The sequence below is a fragment of the Camelus dromedarius genome, chromosome 7 (genome assembly GCF_036321535.1).
Source record: "Camelus dromedarius isolate mCamDro1 chromosome 7, mCamDro1.pat, whole genome shotgun sequence".
Taxonomy (NCBI): domain Eukaryota; kingdom Metazoa; phylum Chordata; class Mammalia; order Artiodactyla; family Camelidae; genus Camelus; species Camelus dromedarius.
In genome coordinates, this window is record NC_087442.1 from 66,606,106 (window position 1) to 66,620,343 (window position 14,238).

General features: G+C 35.2%; 1 protein-coding gene across 6 annotated transcripts in view; it reads right to left on the bottom strand.

Annotated features, from left to right (window-relative positions):
• The window catches only part of DMTF1 (cyclin D binding myb like transcription factor 1), a 43,088-nt gene that overhangs the window by 8,450 nt on the left and 20,400 nt on the right, over nt 1-14,238 (bottom strand). For all 6 annotated transcript variants that reach the window (XM_031454818.2, XM_031454817.2, XM_031454813.2 and 3 more), the window contains 7 exons: nt 14,112-14,188; nt 9,570-9,727; nt 8,348-8,380; nt 7,351-7,460; nt 4,925-5,153; nt 3,596-3,747; nt 2,038-2,247 (listed from right to left, as the gene is read on the bottom strand). In XM_031454818.2, the coding sequence (XP_031310678.1) occupies nt 2,038-2,247; nt 3,596-3,747; nt 4,925-5,153; nt 7,351-7,460; nt 8,348-8,380; nt 9,570-9,727; nt 14,112-14,188 (969 nt within the window). The remainder of the gene's footprint in view (nt 1-2,037; nt 2,248-3,595; nt 3,748-4,924; nt 5,154-7,350; nt 7,461-8,347; nt 8,381-9,569; nt 9,728-14,111; nt 14,189-14,238) is intronic.

Below are 14,238 nucleotides of genomic sequence, written 5' to 3' on the forward strand. Positions count from 1 at the left end.
TAATGTTCAGTGACTATCTGTCCTGTCTACTTCATATAGTTGTTGTGAGGATCCAAAACATGCAATATATATAGTATTTCAGATGACCACATTAGGAAACTGAACAGCACTTTAGAGAGCAACAGCATAATCTCTTCACAGATATGTCAACTGAGGTTCAGACTTGATCAGTGTCTGCTCAAGGTTATAAATAACTAGAAGAAATGTGATCGCTTTTGGTGCTTTTAGTCACACCTGTGGTAAATCCATGTGAAAAAATGACTTGGAATAGACTCTTAAAGTATGATGTTTATTGTTAGTTTATTGTATTCTGACTATACTACTCAGTTTAAAAGAAATGCACTTGATTCATGTTATTTCTCTTACTATTTAATGGATTCTTAAGATCATACCTAGAATAATTTGAAGTGATTCCAGATAAATAACCTAAACCAAAGATAAGCGAATTATGGCCAGGGACAAATGTAGCTCAAGGCTAAGAATGGTTTTTATATTTTTAAAGGATTGTTTAAAAACAAAACAGAAGAGTCTATAAAGATCTATGTGGCCTGCTAACCGTAACATATTCATATTTACTGTTCTGGCCCTTAAGTTAATCCCTGACCTCTAACCTAAAGGAAGAAAGAAGCATGAGATTTTAGACCAAATGCCAAGACTAATGGGTGTGTTGTAAAACTCTTACTATATTCACATTTCTTGCTGCAAGCAATAAAATTATTCTAAATATTTTTTTAAAAAGTCATGCTGTGAATGAATATTAAGGTACTATTTATAAAACATGTTACTTTTCCAGTAAGTATTTTCAACCCAATAGCCAAGAAAACTTGTAACATTCTGCACACACAATTAATTTTTAGACAACAGCAGTTCTAATATTTATGGTGGGCTAGTAATTTCAGTTGCTTTGCAATTCTCAAGACTATACAACAAAACAAGCAAGGCCAAAGAAAATAAATTCTTCATGCTTTATTACACTGGTAGAAAACTAAAATAAATAACCAAATTTAAATTAAAACTTTAAGAATAAGACAAGCATAATTAAACATCTTTACGGTGTAACTTTGACAGTCATTGCATGCACAGAAATACAGTGTTAATAACACTAATAAGTAGCCCAGTGATTCTCAAACGGGATCACAGGGTACATCTGAAAATGTGTAGGGTGTTTGTATTTGCCATCAACTGGAAAGCACTGTTAGCATTTTGTGCGTGAGGTCAGAGGACCCTGAGCATCCTGTAATGTATAGGACATCCCTGCCAATAGAGAACTCTCCCACTCAAAATGCCAGTAATCACCTGGTTGAGAGTAACACCCAGTGACTGATACATACTCTTGGCAATGACTTTTCCATGGGCAAGTAACATGTAGGGGAAAAAAGTGAGGTTAAAGGGAAAAATAATACGGTTCTGAGAATTTTATTCTCATTCCATTTCTGTACCTCTATAATGGAAAAAATGCAGAAAGATCAACCAGGCTTAGGCCTCAGGAAATAAATTTCCTTTCCCTATTATCAATCACTGGATTCTCCTAATCTCATTAAGCATAAAAAATGCCAGAGGCTAAGGAAAAGACAGGGGTAAACAAACAGATCCCATAGGAAACTGGCTCTTTACTCCCTAAAGAAAATCATTTTCAACCTCACCAAAACTCCTTTCTTCTACATACCACCTCAAATCCGTTCCTCATTTGTGTATCTTCTGGTGAATTACTACAAATGATGTGCCACCTTAGGGACTCTTATTTCCTTGCTCAACTGACCGTATTTTAGGTAGTTTCTATTACTCAATAATTATAACATCTAAAAAGTAGGATGACTTAAATGGTTTATAATGGCTGGGCAGTTGGTCAACAGTCTTTCCTGTCACATATTCATCCTTTGTGCAAATATTAATCAAGCTACTGAACAAAAAAAATAATAGATCGCCTTTAATTCTTCAACTTGGATACATTTCTATCAACATTCTAGAAGATTGAAATGTGTCAGAGCCATTAACTACATCTCAAATAGTAAAGAGTCTTGAGGTTCAAACACTTACAGACATGGGTGATCTGGACTGGAATCTGCAAGGCTGTCATAGGGCTTGGAGAGATGGCTGTACTGTCTTCCAAGCGGGCGACTCTGATCTGAACATGCTGTACACTGGAATTGGAATTACTGTTTGGAACTCCAGATCCTGATTTAGTCTCCAAAAGCGTTGGGTTGTTTTTTTGATTCTCATGTAACTGTTTAAGACCTTTTATCAAGACTGAAGGGAGATGGGTAGACAAAAAGAACATTGATTCTCCGACACACCACCATCTAAGCAGCAAGGGAGGTGGGGGGGGGGGGTGAGGAGGGAAAGTAGTTGGAATAAATAATTGTATACTGGATGTGAGATCTTACCACAATAACAAAAGTATTTTAAAACTATAACCTATATGGAAAGTTTTGGAAATGTTATCCATCAAAACATATTTAAAAGGTTCATAACATAATACTGTTCTTGCCATGCATTAACAGCTACTGTGAGAAACATAGAAATAAGACATATTCTATGTCCTAGAGCTTCTTGATAAAATTCTTATTATTTAGGAAGAATACTGGTAATGGTAAGTAGCTTATTTTCGTTTTTTTAGTGAATAGCGTGCTTCCCCCAACCCCAAGGGCTCAGAGGGTACTTAACTGTTTAGCCATTACGAGAGCATAATCAATTGGCTATGAGTCTAACTCACAACTCCACAGTAGCAGCTGACTTTATCCAAAGGGTAATATGCAACCACCCTGAGTTCCTGTACAGGAAAGGCAACTCCTCTACTAATCATGATAAGCTACATCAGTCCTCTCAGATGATGCTGCAGTCTGGCTGGGTTCATGTTACACTGGTATTCATTCACTCTTCTGGTTTTACCAGAATTTATAATTTTTAAAATTTAAAATAAATTTATAACTCTGTATTTAACTAAAGAAAAAAAACAACAACACATTTTCATCAAGCCAAAGTTCCTCAGCATTTAGTTTTCCTTGGCAAAAATGCAAGCTGGAGCACTGTACCAAGCGGAGTGAATGTGACAACCTAAATCAGACTGTACAGCTTAGATCAGTGCCTGAGTGCAAAGCAGTTGGTGAAGTGGAAAGTATGCTGTATCTCACTTCTAAGCAAACCTAACTTAAGACATCTAGATTTACATAATAAATAAAATTAGAAACTTACAGAGCCTTTGTTGTACAAATAAATCACCACAGAATTTCTCTAAATCACAAACCCACTTAAGATATTTGAAATTATTCAATTCATGAAAGTTGATTTAAACTTAAGTTTCTAGATACACATCTGTATACAATGAAAATATGTATGTAAAATCAATTTCCTCTTTGTAGTTTATGTGAGAGAACAAGAATGTGTGTAAATGTGTATATTTTCATCTTTGCTGCTTCTAGAATTACAAACTATCTTCTCGAGGGAAGACAGTTTACCCCAAGAAATAGGGCAGAGGTTGAAGTGAAAATCTACTATGATTATCTCTTTAGTTGAGGCAAAGAACTTCTAACCTCTAATTCCTGAGAATTAAGTATAAGAGAAGGGAAGGACTTAAGAAGCAAAAAAAATACATTACCAGGGAACGAAACATCCTTATGGTTTGCAATTTGCCTTTTGATGGTCCACCATTTACTTCGAAGCCACTGTGGTGAACGGACACTGCTCCATCCCTCCGCTAACAGATCCCAGTTTATGTCATTTTCATCAGCTACATCAAGCTCTGCTATCCTACAAGTTACAAAATAAGCATTGGTTGGATGTTTATTTCTCCACGAGAACCGTCCTCTGAATACATGTAATGGCACTAGAAGTAAAGGGACTGGCAGGTTATGTCACTGAGATGCTGTTCAGGTACATGGGAAAGGGTTCCAGGACTGCAGACCTGCTTCCAGAGCTAAGAGCTATGAAATATCACAGCAACAGCCTTTTGTTAATGGTACAACCAAGGGTGGAACCATGAAGGGTTAGAACCAGATGAAGCACCGTGAAGGAAAGGGAAGAGCTATAGGTTAGAAAAGGATAACAACAGGTTTATTAGCTGTGTAGTGTTCTACAGTGTTTTACAGTGTGTCATTGCCTAGATCTGAGCTTTTCCATTTGTAAAATAAATAAAAATACTTAGGAACTATAAAGATGACTGGTTGGAAAAAACTGTATTAAAAACAAAACCCAAAACAAAGTGATAAAAAGACACAAATAATATTTGGGCAGCAACCCAACAAACACAAAACGGTGCAACTAAATTTGGGGTTTTAACGGTTTACTCGTTTTATAGCTTAACTGTCATGATTTTGATTTGCAGTAAGGAGTAACCACAGACACAGCTTCTACTACTTCAGTGTCTCAGATACTTCCCTGCTGGTATTTTTGCCCATGAGTCAGAGTGTTAATGGTTAAACCAACTAATTTAAAAAATAAGCTTGGAATTATTACCTTAAAGCTGTTTTTGGATCTGTATGAAATGGAAATGTCTAATTTGGTCCAGCCTGAAGGTGTGGGGTAACTGTAGACCGGGCAATCTTCGCACAGTAGCCAAAGATTGGAGGGCATGGAGACTGACAGCCCTCTCACCCTTAACATGGTCCCTCTCGGCCAGGACTGAGGCACACTGGTGGGCAGTGGAAAAGCTGCACTGCCGCTGCCTGTTCTGTGGATACGGAGAGAGGACTTCAGTCTCCACGCCTTCAATCTGGCACTTTACATGAGAACTAAATCCACTAAAAAGGAACAAACACATAACAAAACATAAAAGAGCTCAATATGAAATACCCAGGATTTTAAACAGTGGCTCTCTATGGAAAGGATGCTTTTCAGACATTAGACATCCAGGGAAACCAGAAGAGGAAAATCAAGACATCTGCAGCAATCAGGCAGCTATTGTCATTAAAAGATTTAGGACACAAACCTGAGGATGAGATTGATCTCATCTTCCTTGGTCCACTCAGTACCTCCACTCTGTTTCCAGTTCAGGTAGTTGAGCCATTTAGAACGACACTGCTTTTCTGAGCGGGTACCCACTCGTTCCGCCACAGCTGCCCAAGACACACCTTGAGTGACTATGTCACCTGGCTCAGTGCTTGTCAATTCATGAACCACCTCGGCAAGTCTCTTTTCTTCTTCTTCTGTCCATTTCCCTGAAAGAAGGCAATCATCCAGACTACTACTGCTACCTTCTCCTCATTCTACGAGTCAGATTCAGCCTTGCATTTCCAAGGCCTGATGAGAAGTATGCAGTAGTATTAAAATTATTTCTGAACAACCCTCATGTGGAAACCTACTAAGACATTACATTCTACTATCCCAGTGAATGTACTTTAGTACTACCAAAGAAAATACAGAATCCTAACAGAAAGCACAGACTCACTCTTTAAGGGAAAAAAACTACCCAAAACATAGCTAGAAAGAATTATATTCTCTCAAGTTACACTAAGTCCTAACTTGGAAGCTTTCCATTGATGGCCTGATGGACCCAGAAACTTATACCTTCTTCTATTTTATTTTTTTCTTTTTTAAAAAAATTTTTTGGGGGGATTAAGGTTTAATTTTTAATGGAGGTACTGGAGATTGAACCCAGGATCTCATGCATGCTAAGCACACATTCTACCACTGAGCTACACCCTCCCCTCTCATACCTTTTTCTTAGTCCCACCTAAGATTCCCTGCTCTGCAGAAGTGAAGCAATAAGCTCAATAGAGACCATTACTTACAAGAATGAACAAGGAGGGACAAGTAAAGTAACACCTAGGCCTTCCTACCCATTTCAGTAAAAACAGAAACTAGGTTTATACACATCTCTTTTCCCCACTGTCCCAACTCCAAGCTACTGTGATAAAATATAAATCTGAGACTGGTATTCACACGTATTTCTATTCCAGTTTTTTTGAACCCGTAAACCCACTAATAATATCACATGTTGTCTTTTTCTTAAAAAGCGTGAGCAGAAAAACAGGAAAAAAAAAAACCTTTAAAAAATATCTTCCACTTCTGCTTCCATTTTGTTTGTAGTAGCTGAAAACTTCTAGAAAATTCAAAAAGGCAGTGTGCTTGCCTTTCAGGGATTCATTCAACAAGTATTTACTGAAAGTCTACGACGTGCTAGGCACAGTTCTGGATACCAGGGATTCAAGACAACATCCTACTCTCCGATTTTAACATGGCAAAAAAGGAAGAGGAAACTCAGACTGCTCTCTTGTGGTGTGCTCCAAAGAGAAAACTCCTGATTAGAAACAAGGAGCAGAAAGGGAAGTTAACAGGCAGGTCACCCTTTCAGGTTGGCAATCAGGGAATAGCACAGTGATTTTCCATATTATGCTAACAAAAGGGGTTCTAAACTCACAGTGTCTTACATGAACCCCTGGGGTCCCATCGTAAATCTAAGGCTTCCATTCCTGCTCCGTTCATTAAGCTGTCCACTCACCACAGAATAACAGGGTTGATGGAATTTACGTTCTCACTGCCTTGGAGGTAATAGTACAGGTGGAGTGGTTAAGCAGGAAACATTCCTGATTCCACTTTAGCAGGGTAGGGGGTGAGGACAGAAAATATATTCCCTGGAAGCTCAAACTTAGCTTAAGAACTATTTTTCTAATTGAAAGACTGAGCACAGTTTGTAGATCCTTCAGACAACATTCGGGCTTAAAAAAAAACTATGAGATAATCTACTCTAACTTCTTCATTTTACAGAGTAAACTGAGGCTCAGAGAGGTCAAGTGAAATTTGGTGGCGAAGCCTGAATACTGTTGTTGGTCACAAAGTTTAGGTTTAACAGTATCATCAAATCAGTACCCATATGTACATTAACAGTTAATTAGGCATTCATGGTCTGGCCTGGGGACAAACATCAATCATAAGTGTTTTCTATGGAAAAATATACAAACCTTTGGAACACAGTTTCTTCCTAAGTTGGGATCTGCCTGGAACTAAATTTTTTCATAAATATGAATTGATGAGCTGTTGCCAACGTAAGTTCAACAGTTAGATGGGCTTGAATTAAAGTTACTTTCTGCATATATATATGTCTTAAAAATACCTGTAAAGACTGAAAAGTACTTTCCCAACTGGAGCAGTTTTGAATTGCTACAAATGGAAAGATGCTAGACCTAAAACCTTTGAAACTGAGATGTGTCCCTGTGAACAAAGTCACTGTACTTACACAAAGCACAAAAATAAAGGATTAGTTGAGTCTATCTGAAGATAAAAGGACACCAGAAAATAAAATCCGAACTATAGTGAATGGCAAATCTCTTTCCATAACAGAAGAGAAAGCAGTTTCTAAAGAGGTAGTAAGCTTAAATGGTGACAAAAAAACTCTGCCAGCAGCACTCACAGTACCTGTGTTGCAAGTGTCCTTCATGAGTCGGCACCGATCTTTGACGGAAGATGCGCTCCTTCCTAGCGCCGCCCCTATTGTTGCCCAGTCATTGCCATGCTTTATCCGGAGCCTAAAACAAGAGTCTGCCAATCAGCATTGGGTTCAACTGTTTTCTCCCTTTTAATTTCATCATTTATTCTTCATTCTTCTTCTTCCCATTTGACTGGTTTGGAAGTTGTGGGCAGCAATACTTTGAGAGCCAAAGTTTGAAAGTGTGGCCTTTTTTTGGGGTCCACAGTTGTCTGTGGGTGAAAAAAAAACAGGCAGCAATTGCCTTTTTCCTGGGTCAGAGAAGAAATAAGTAACTTGGATATGTGTTCAAAAAAGACCAAATTTCCCCTCAGGTTAATATGACATAATCTCCCAGGCAATCCCCAGATTTTTCCCTTTTGAGCACTCCTAACAAGCTCTTCTTAGACGTCTGAAAAAGTTTCACAAGTCCTCCTCATCATAAACAGGATCAGCTTTCCATTTTTTCTCACAATCCATATAATTCATTAACCCATACTTTATGGTCCCCAAATTATGTTTCCTGCAAAACAGCCTTTATGAGGTAGAGTCAGTCCAGACATTCAGGAAAACATCTGCCAACTCACCATGCAAACTAAGCCATGTAGCACAACAGTAGTTTTGATACTGGTATGCAAGGTCCCCAGATTTAGTCTGTAGACTACTAAGAATGGCCATCTAATCTCTTGTAACCCCTGTTAGTGGTCTTAGGATGCATTTCATTTGGTAACAGGCAACAAAAGAAGACTAAATTTATGGGCATGGCTACTTTGTGCATATATGGATCTGGTAAGTTCTTTATATGGTCAATCATGCTTAAAAGCAGGATTAAATTATATCAGTCTACCAATCTCTTTACATTTTCAAAGTTACACTTAAAAAAACACAAGATTAAAAAAAAAAATCAAACCCAACTCTCAGAATCAATGAGAAAAATTTTAAACTTACTCCTTGAGCTTTTCAATTTCCTCAGGTGTATATCTAGAAATTTAAAGAAATTTTAAAAAGAGTAATTAAAACAAAGAATGCTAAAAAGCTTAGTAAAAATCAGAATTTCACTTAGGAAGCCAAATGTTAAGTCACTTAGCATACTGAAAATATTTTAAAAGTAACCAATTTCAAAGTAGATTAATAAAAATTAAAATTAATGCTTCTGTTTTCTTCTTAAAAAGAAAAAAACTACAAATACTTTTAGTTATAATAAAAGTGAGCACTACAACAATTTTCTCTAGGAAAATCCAACATTTAAAACATATTTGTTCCAATGCCACCTAACTGCTGGGTTATTTCAAGTTAGGGATAGGTACTCTAATATCAGAGATACTCTGAAAGACTTATAGATGACACTGTAAACTGGAGGTAAAAAGAGAATCTGTGGTCAATTCTTACAAGTCACTGGAAAATTTTAAGTTCTCTTTATTTCCTCTACCCATGCATGGACATCTGTCATTCTCTTGCTCCAATGTAAAAACTTTTTTTGGTGGGCAAGTACTCAATACAGCCAATGCAATGTTCTTTTTAAAAGCCGTATCTAGCAAGGCATAATACTACTACCTAAAACTCCCAAAGAGAAATTTAAAATATGTCAACACTGTATTATCACTGCACTGAAGATGTAATGGCTTCCCATAAATGTTATCTGTAATAGATATGCATGCACTGTATCCAGAAATTTAGTTATTTTCCACTCTGGTTTTATCTTAAAAAAAAAAATCACTGACCTAGGAAATGTTATACTATAAAAATGAATAGGAAAAAATGTTACCAATGAATTTAGAGTTCTTTTCACACTCCTAAATCTTTTTTTCAAACATTTTTTATTGTTTTATAATAATTTTACAGTGTTGTGTGCACACTCCTAAATCTTTAACCACTATTATTACACTTTTTAAAAATGCTTCTTTACTACAAAGAGGACTTTGATGTGTTAAGTCAGCTAAGTCTTAAACCTGTATAAGGTAATTTAGACTCTAATTTCTAAAAGAGACCTTATTGTAATGAGTATTCACAACATGGACCTGGAGAATAAAAATATTAACATCACTCAACAGTAATTCATAACTGTCTCCAATTAAGCCTTTGATCATAATTTTATTTAAAGAAAAAAAAGACAGTTCTTAGTATTTCCCCTAAATTACATGAAAACATGCAGCATTACAAGTTTTCATACTTTCCCACATGGTTTCTGTCATCATACATGCGAAGCACTCTTCTATAAACTGCAAACAAAGGCCGGTTCAGACCCCATGCTATAGTCCTGTAGAAATCTTTTCTTTCGTCTTTTGACATCTCAAAGATGATTTCTGTAGCATCTTTAATTCCGCGTGCCTAAATGGGTTACATTTCTTTGATTTAGGGATTTCTGATAAAATGCATATGGATATACTATGCTTTTTAAAAGATGGTTTTTAATGTTAAAATCATCAATGGCATTTAGAAAAATAACACTGATAACTCATTAATAAGTAAAATACAAACTTTAAAATGTTGCGAGATAATAAAACAATACTTAAATATTCCAAAAATAAGTTGCATATAATAATTCAATAAAGTCAAGTCCTGACAACCCCTTTTAAAATTATAAAAAATTAAATCTAAAGGAAGTAGAAAAAGAAGAAAGTCATAAGGACAAAATTAATTCAGTGAAATCAAGAATAGAAAGGATAAGCAATACTAAAAATTGCGTCTTTGAAAAGATCCATGAGACTAAATAAAATACAAGATAAACTTATGGCAAAACTTAAAAAAAAAAAAAAAAGGGCAAAACAATATGAGAAATAAAAAATGGAGCCTAAGTAGAGATGCCACAGAGATTAGACAGTTGAATATTAGGAAAATTTTATGGCAATAAATTTGAAAACTTACATAAAATGGATAAATTCCTAGAAAAAGTCAACTTACCAAAAGTGACTCAGGAAGAGAAAGAAATCTAATAAGCACAGACCGTTAACAAAATTTAATCAGTTATCAATAATTTTCCCACAATGAAAACACCAGGCCAAGATGACTTTACAGGTAAATCCTTACCAAACAATTAAGAGAAACACAATTCTGATTTAAAACTATCCTAGACTACAGATAAAAGGAAGGACAATTCCTCATTCATTTTATCAGGCTAGCATGTCCCTCAATAGCAAAACCAGACAAGAAGAGTTTCAGAAAAGATTCTTCAGGCCAAGCTCATTCATTGAAAGAGATCCCCCAAATCCTCAAAATATTTTGCACACTGAACACAGCAATGTATAAAAAGGTTAACAATCAATGCAAAAAGTAAGCTTATCCCAGGAATACAAGTTTGTATTAATTTAAAAAATATTAGTTATTAATCACATGAGTAGGTTCATGGGAAAAAGAGTAAATTCTCAATAGGTGTGGAAAGAGCATTCTTAAATCCAACATTCAAAAAGCATAAAGACTGTAATAAATATAAATGGAGTATAACCTTTAAATACTGTGCATCACTATGTTGTACATCTGAAACTTATGTAATATTGTACATCAACTATACCTCAATTTAAAAAAAAGCATAAAGATTGGAAAAGAACCATCTAGCTGTTATATATGTAGAAACCCAAAAATCTATGAAAAAATTATTCATAAGTATTTAGCAAGGATACTGGTTGCAAAATCAGTAAAGTCATCTGTATTTCAATACATTGGTATTTCAATACAAAGCTCATAAAAAAAACTTAAAATTCTCACTTATAATTGCATCAAAATTAAAAAAGCATTAGGACTAAATCTCAGGCAGGTTATGCAATTCCTTTACAGAGGAAAACATAAAACTATCAAAACACATTAAAGAGGAACTAAAACAGACAGCTAATAAAATGTTCTTCAATAGGAAACCAGAATGTAAAGGTGTTAATTCCCCTCAAATTGATGCAGATTCAGTCCAATAAAAATTCTAACAGTTTTCCATTCTTTGCAAGCTGATTCCAAATTTATAATGGAAGAGCAAAGGGCCAAGAACAACCAAGACACTCACAAAGAGACATGCCCCATCAAATACTGGGGCTTCTGAAGATGGTGCTGTACTAGTGTAGGTATCAACAAACAGAACCTAGGAATAAATAAGAAAACCTAGAAACAAATTTGTGGAAGTTTGAGTTAGGACAAAATGGACACTGTAGACTGGGAAAAGACTGACCTTCCCTAATGATGCTGGGACAACTGGCATCTATACAAAACAAAACAAAAACAAACCAGTAACACTGAAACCCTATCTAAGGCCAATAGGAAAAAAAATCAGTATTAAAGGCAAAATTACAATATATGAGAATATCTTTATGCCCTTGAGGCAGAGGAAGGATTTCTTAAACAAGCATGCAAAAACACAGAAGCAAAAAGATGATAATTTTGATACTGAAATTAAGAACCTTTTTTTTTTAATCAAATGATACCTAGAAAGAAGGAAAAGACAGGTCACTAAATTGGGACAACATATCTGTAACATAACCAAAAAACTGTTAGTATCCAGCATACATTAAGAACACCTAGAAAATGAAATAGGTAAACAACTCAATAGGAAAAGTGATAAAAGACACAAATAGGAATTTCAGAGATGAAACATGAATGGCCAATAAGCATATAAAAATATGTAATTAGAAAAGTACAAATTAAAGCCATAGTAAAATACCATTCAATCCAACAAATCTGTACAAACAGCAGAAACTAAAAAAGAACCCAAATGACTATTAACTGTGGAACAGGTAATTTACGATATATGTGTATATATTTGCATGATGAAACACAGCTAAAAAAAAAACAACAAAGGGGATGGATCTTAAAATCACAATACTGAACAAAAGAAGCCAGTTACAGAATACCCAGAAAATGAATCTACTTATATAAATTTCAAAAAACAGGCAAAATTACATTGTTATGCATTTTATATACTCATTTTGAATGTATGACACTTTACAATAAAAAGTTTCCAAATTTTAGAATCTTTTCTAAAACTCTTTTATGTAGCTTCAATTCTGCAAACAATTAAACCTAAATATTTACAAGTATCCACATGCAAGGCACTATGTTGCAGGATGATTAGTATAGTGAGATGAAAAGATTTTTCTGCCCCCTTTTAACAGCATGTGACAGTACTTTCATTTATCTTATCCTTTCACCCAAAATATGGAATATATGACATCTAATTATTTGGTTTAAAAATGGCTCTACAATGTTCTTCTCATAAGAGCACCACATAATAAAATCCATAGTCAAAAATCAAAATCAAACAAATTATCCTTTCCCAAGATCAGTACATCTTTTTGGACATTTCCTATTTCTGACAATTCTATCATCATTCTCCCAAACATCCTCAATTAAACAAAACAAAACCCTCAGTTCTTCCAACTCATTTTTCTTCTTCACCAACATCTGGTCACCAGGCTTCTTTAGAGACTACCTTCCCTGCCAATTCTATTTCGACTACTGCAGTTTAAAGTCCTTACTACTCTTACATGGTCAACTGAAATAGTTAATCCAAAAAGTCTTAATCATAAAGTCTCCCTTTAATCATAAAGTTAGAAGTATCCTTGGAGACCATCTACTCCAACCAAGTTTTTTATTCTTTATAATTTATAAATCATAGCTTGCGAAGAGGGCAGCTTAAAATTAAGTTTAAGAATGTGGATATTCTAGGCAGTAGTGTATTTAGAATAGTGAAAAATTATAAACAAAGTATGAAACAATAGAATGATTAAATAAACACTGTACACTTCCCATTCTCAAACAAGGTAATGCTCCACATTTCAAACACACTATTTGAATATAACTTCATTATAGGGATGATCAGCAAGTCTCTGGAAATATTTCCTTGAGAAGAGCACTGATCTACCCCACTGATCTCTCATTTAACTAAGTTACCAGTTTTTCTCATTTCCTATAAGGCAGAACTCTAATTCTTAGGCCTGGACTTCAAAACCCAAGTTCTAGAGGCTGTGGGTTTAATTTCTGAATCCTTGGCACTCATTATTTACTCGGGATGTTCCCTCCAGCCTATTCTACCCCTAAGTTATTACCCCTTTAAGACTCAGCTCAAATCCTTGCTCTTCCAAATATTTTCCATAACTGTCCTAGCCCTGAGAATAAACTCTTCCTTCTCTGAACTCATGCAGAATTCACAACTTGTATCATTTACACTGTATAAAGCCTTGTATCATTCTTAACCTGTTTTCAGCATTCCCACAAGGACTGTTGGCTTTTCAAAAGCAAACACTGTGTATTAAGGCAATTCTTCAGTGCATCAGAAGTACTGTTTTCAACAGACATTTACTGAAGAGGATGACTAAGCTAGCAGGAGATAAGCCTGTATACGAAAATGAACTATTTATTTTTTTAAAAAAGGGAAGGACTAATATGTCATAAATTCATTCAAAGAAGATGCATATCTTAGGCTTTATACAACATAAACTTAAACCCCAAATTTATAGGCTGCTTGAAGAGACAGGGCTTTAAGATTCTGAGAAGCTATTAGAACTCTGTTTAAACTTCAGGGTGTTTAACAAAAGCAATAAAGCTATTTTGAACTGAGAATTCAAAATATGCTTAAATCACACACCTTAGAATTACTAAGCTACAACATATTAGCCCATCATCCATGACATAGATTACTGAAAAGCTACCAATATGTACTTCATAGAACTGCTGCTTTGATATTTTTGCAGTTGGCAATGAAAAAATTAGTAAAACAAAAAACGTCCTAGGTTACCTTCAGGTAGCGTTCAATATTGTTCATTAAAATATCGATTTCTTCCTTGGACCACATCCCCTGCTTCCATTTATGTCCTTTAAAAGAAAACAAGTAATATCACAGAAAATGTTATTCCTTGAGGACT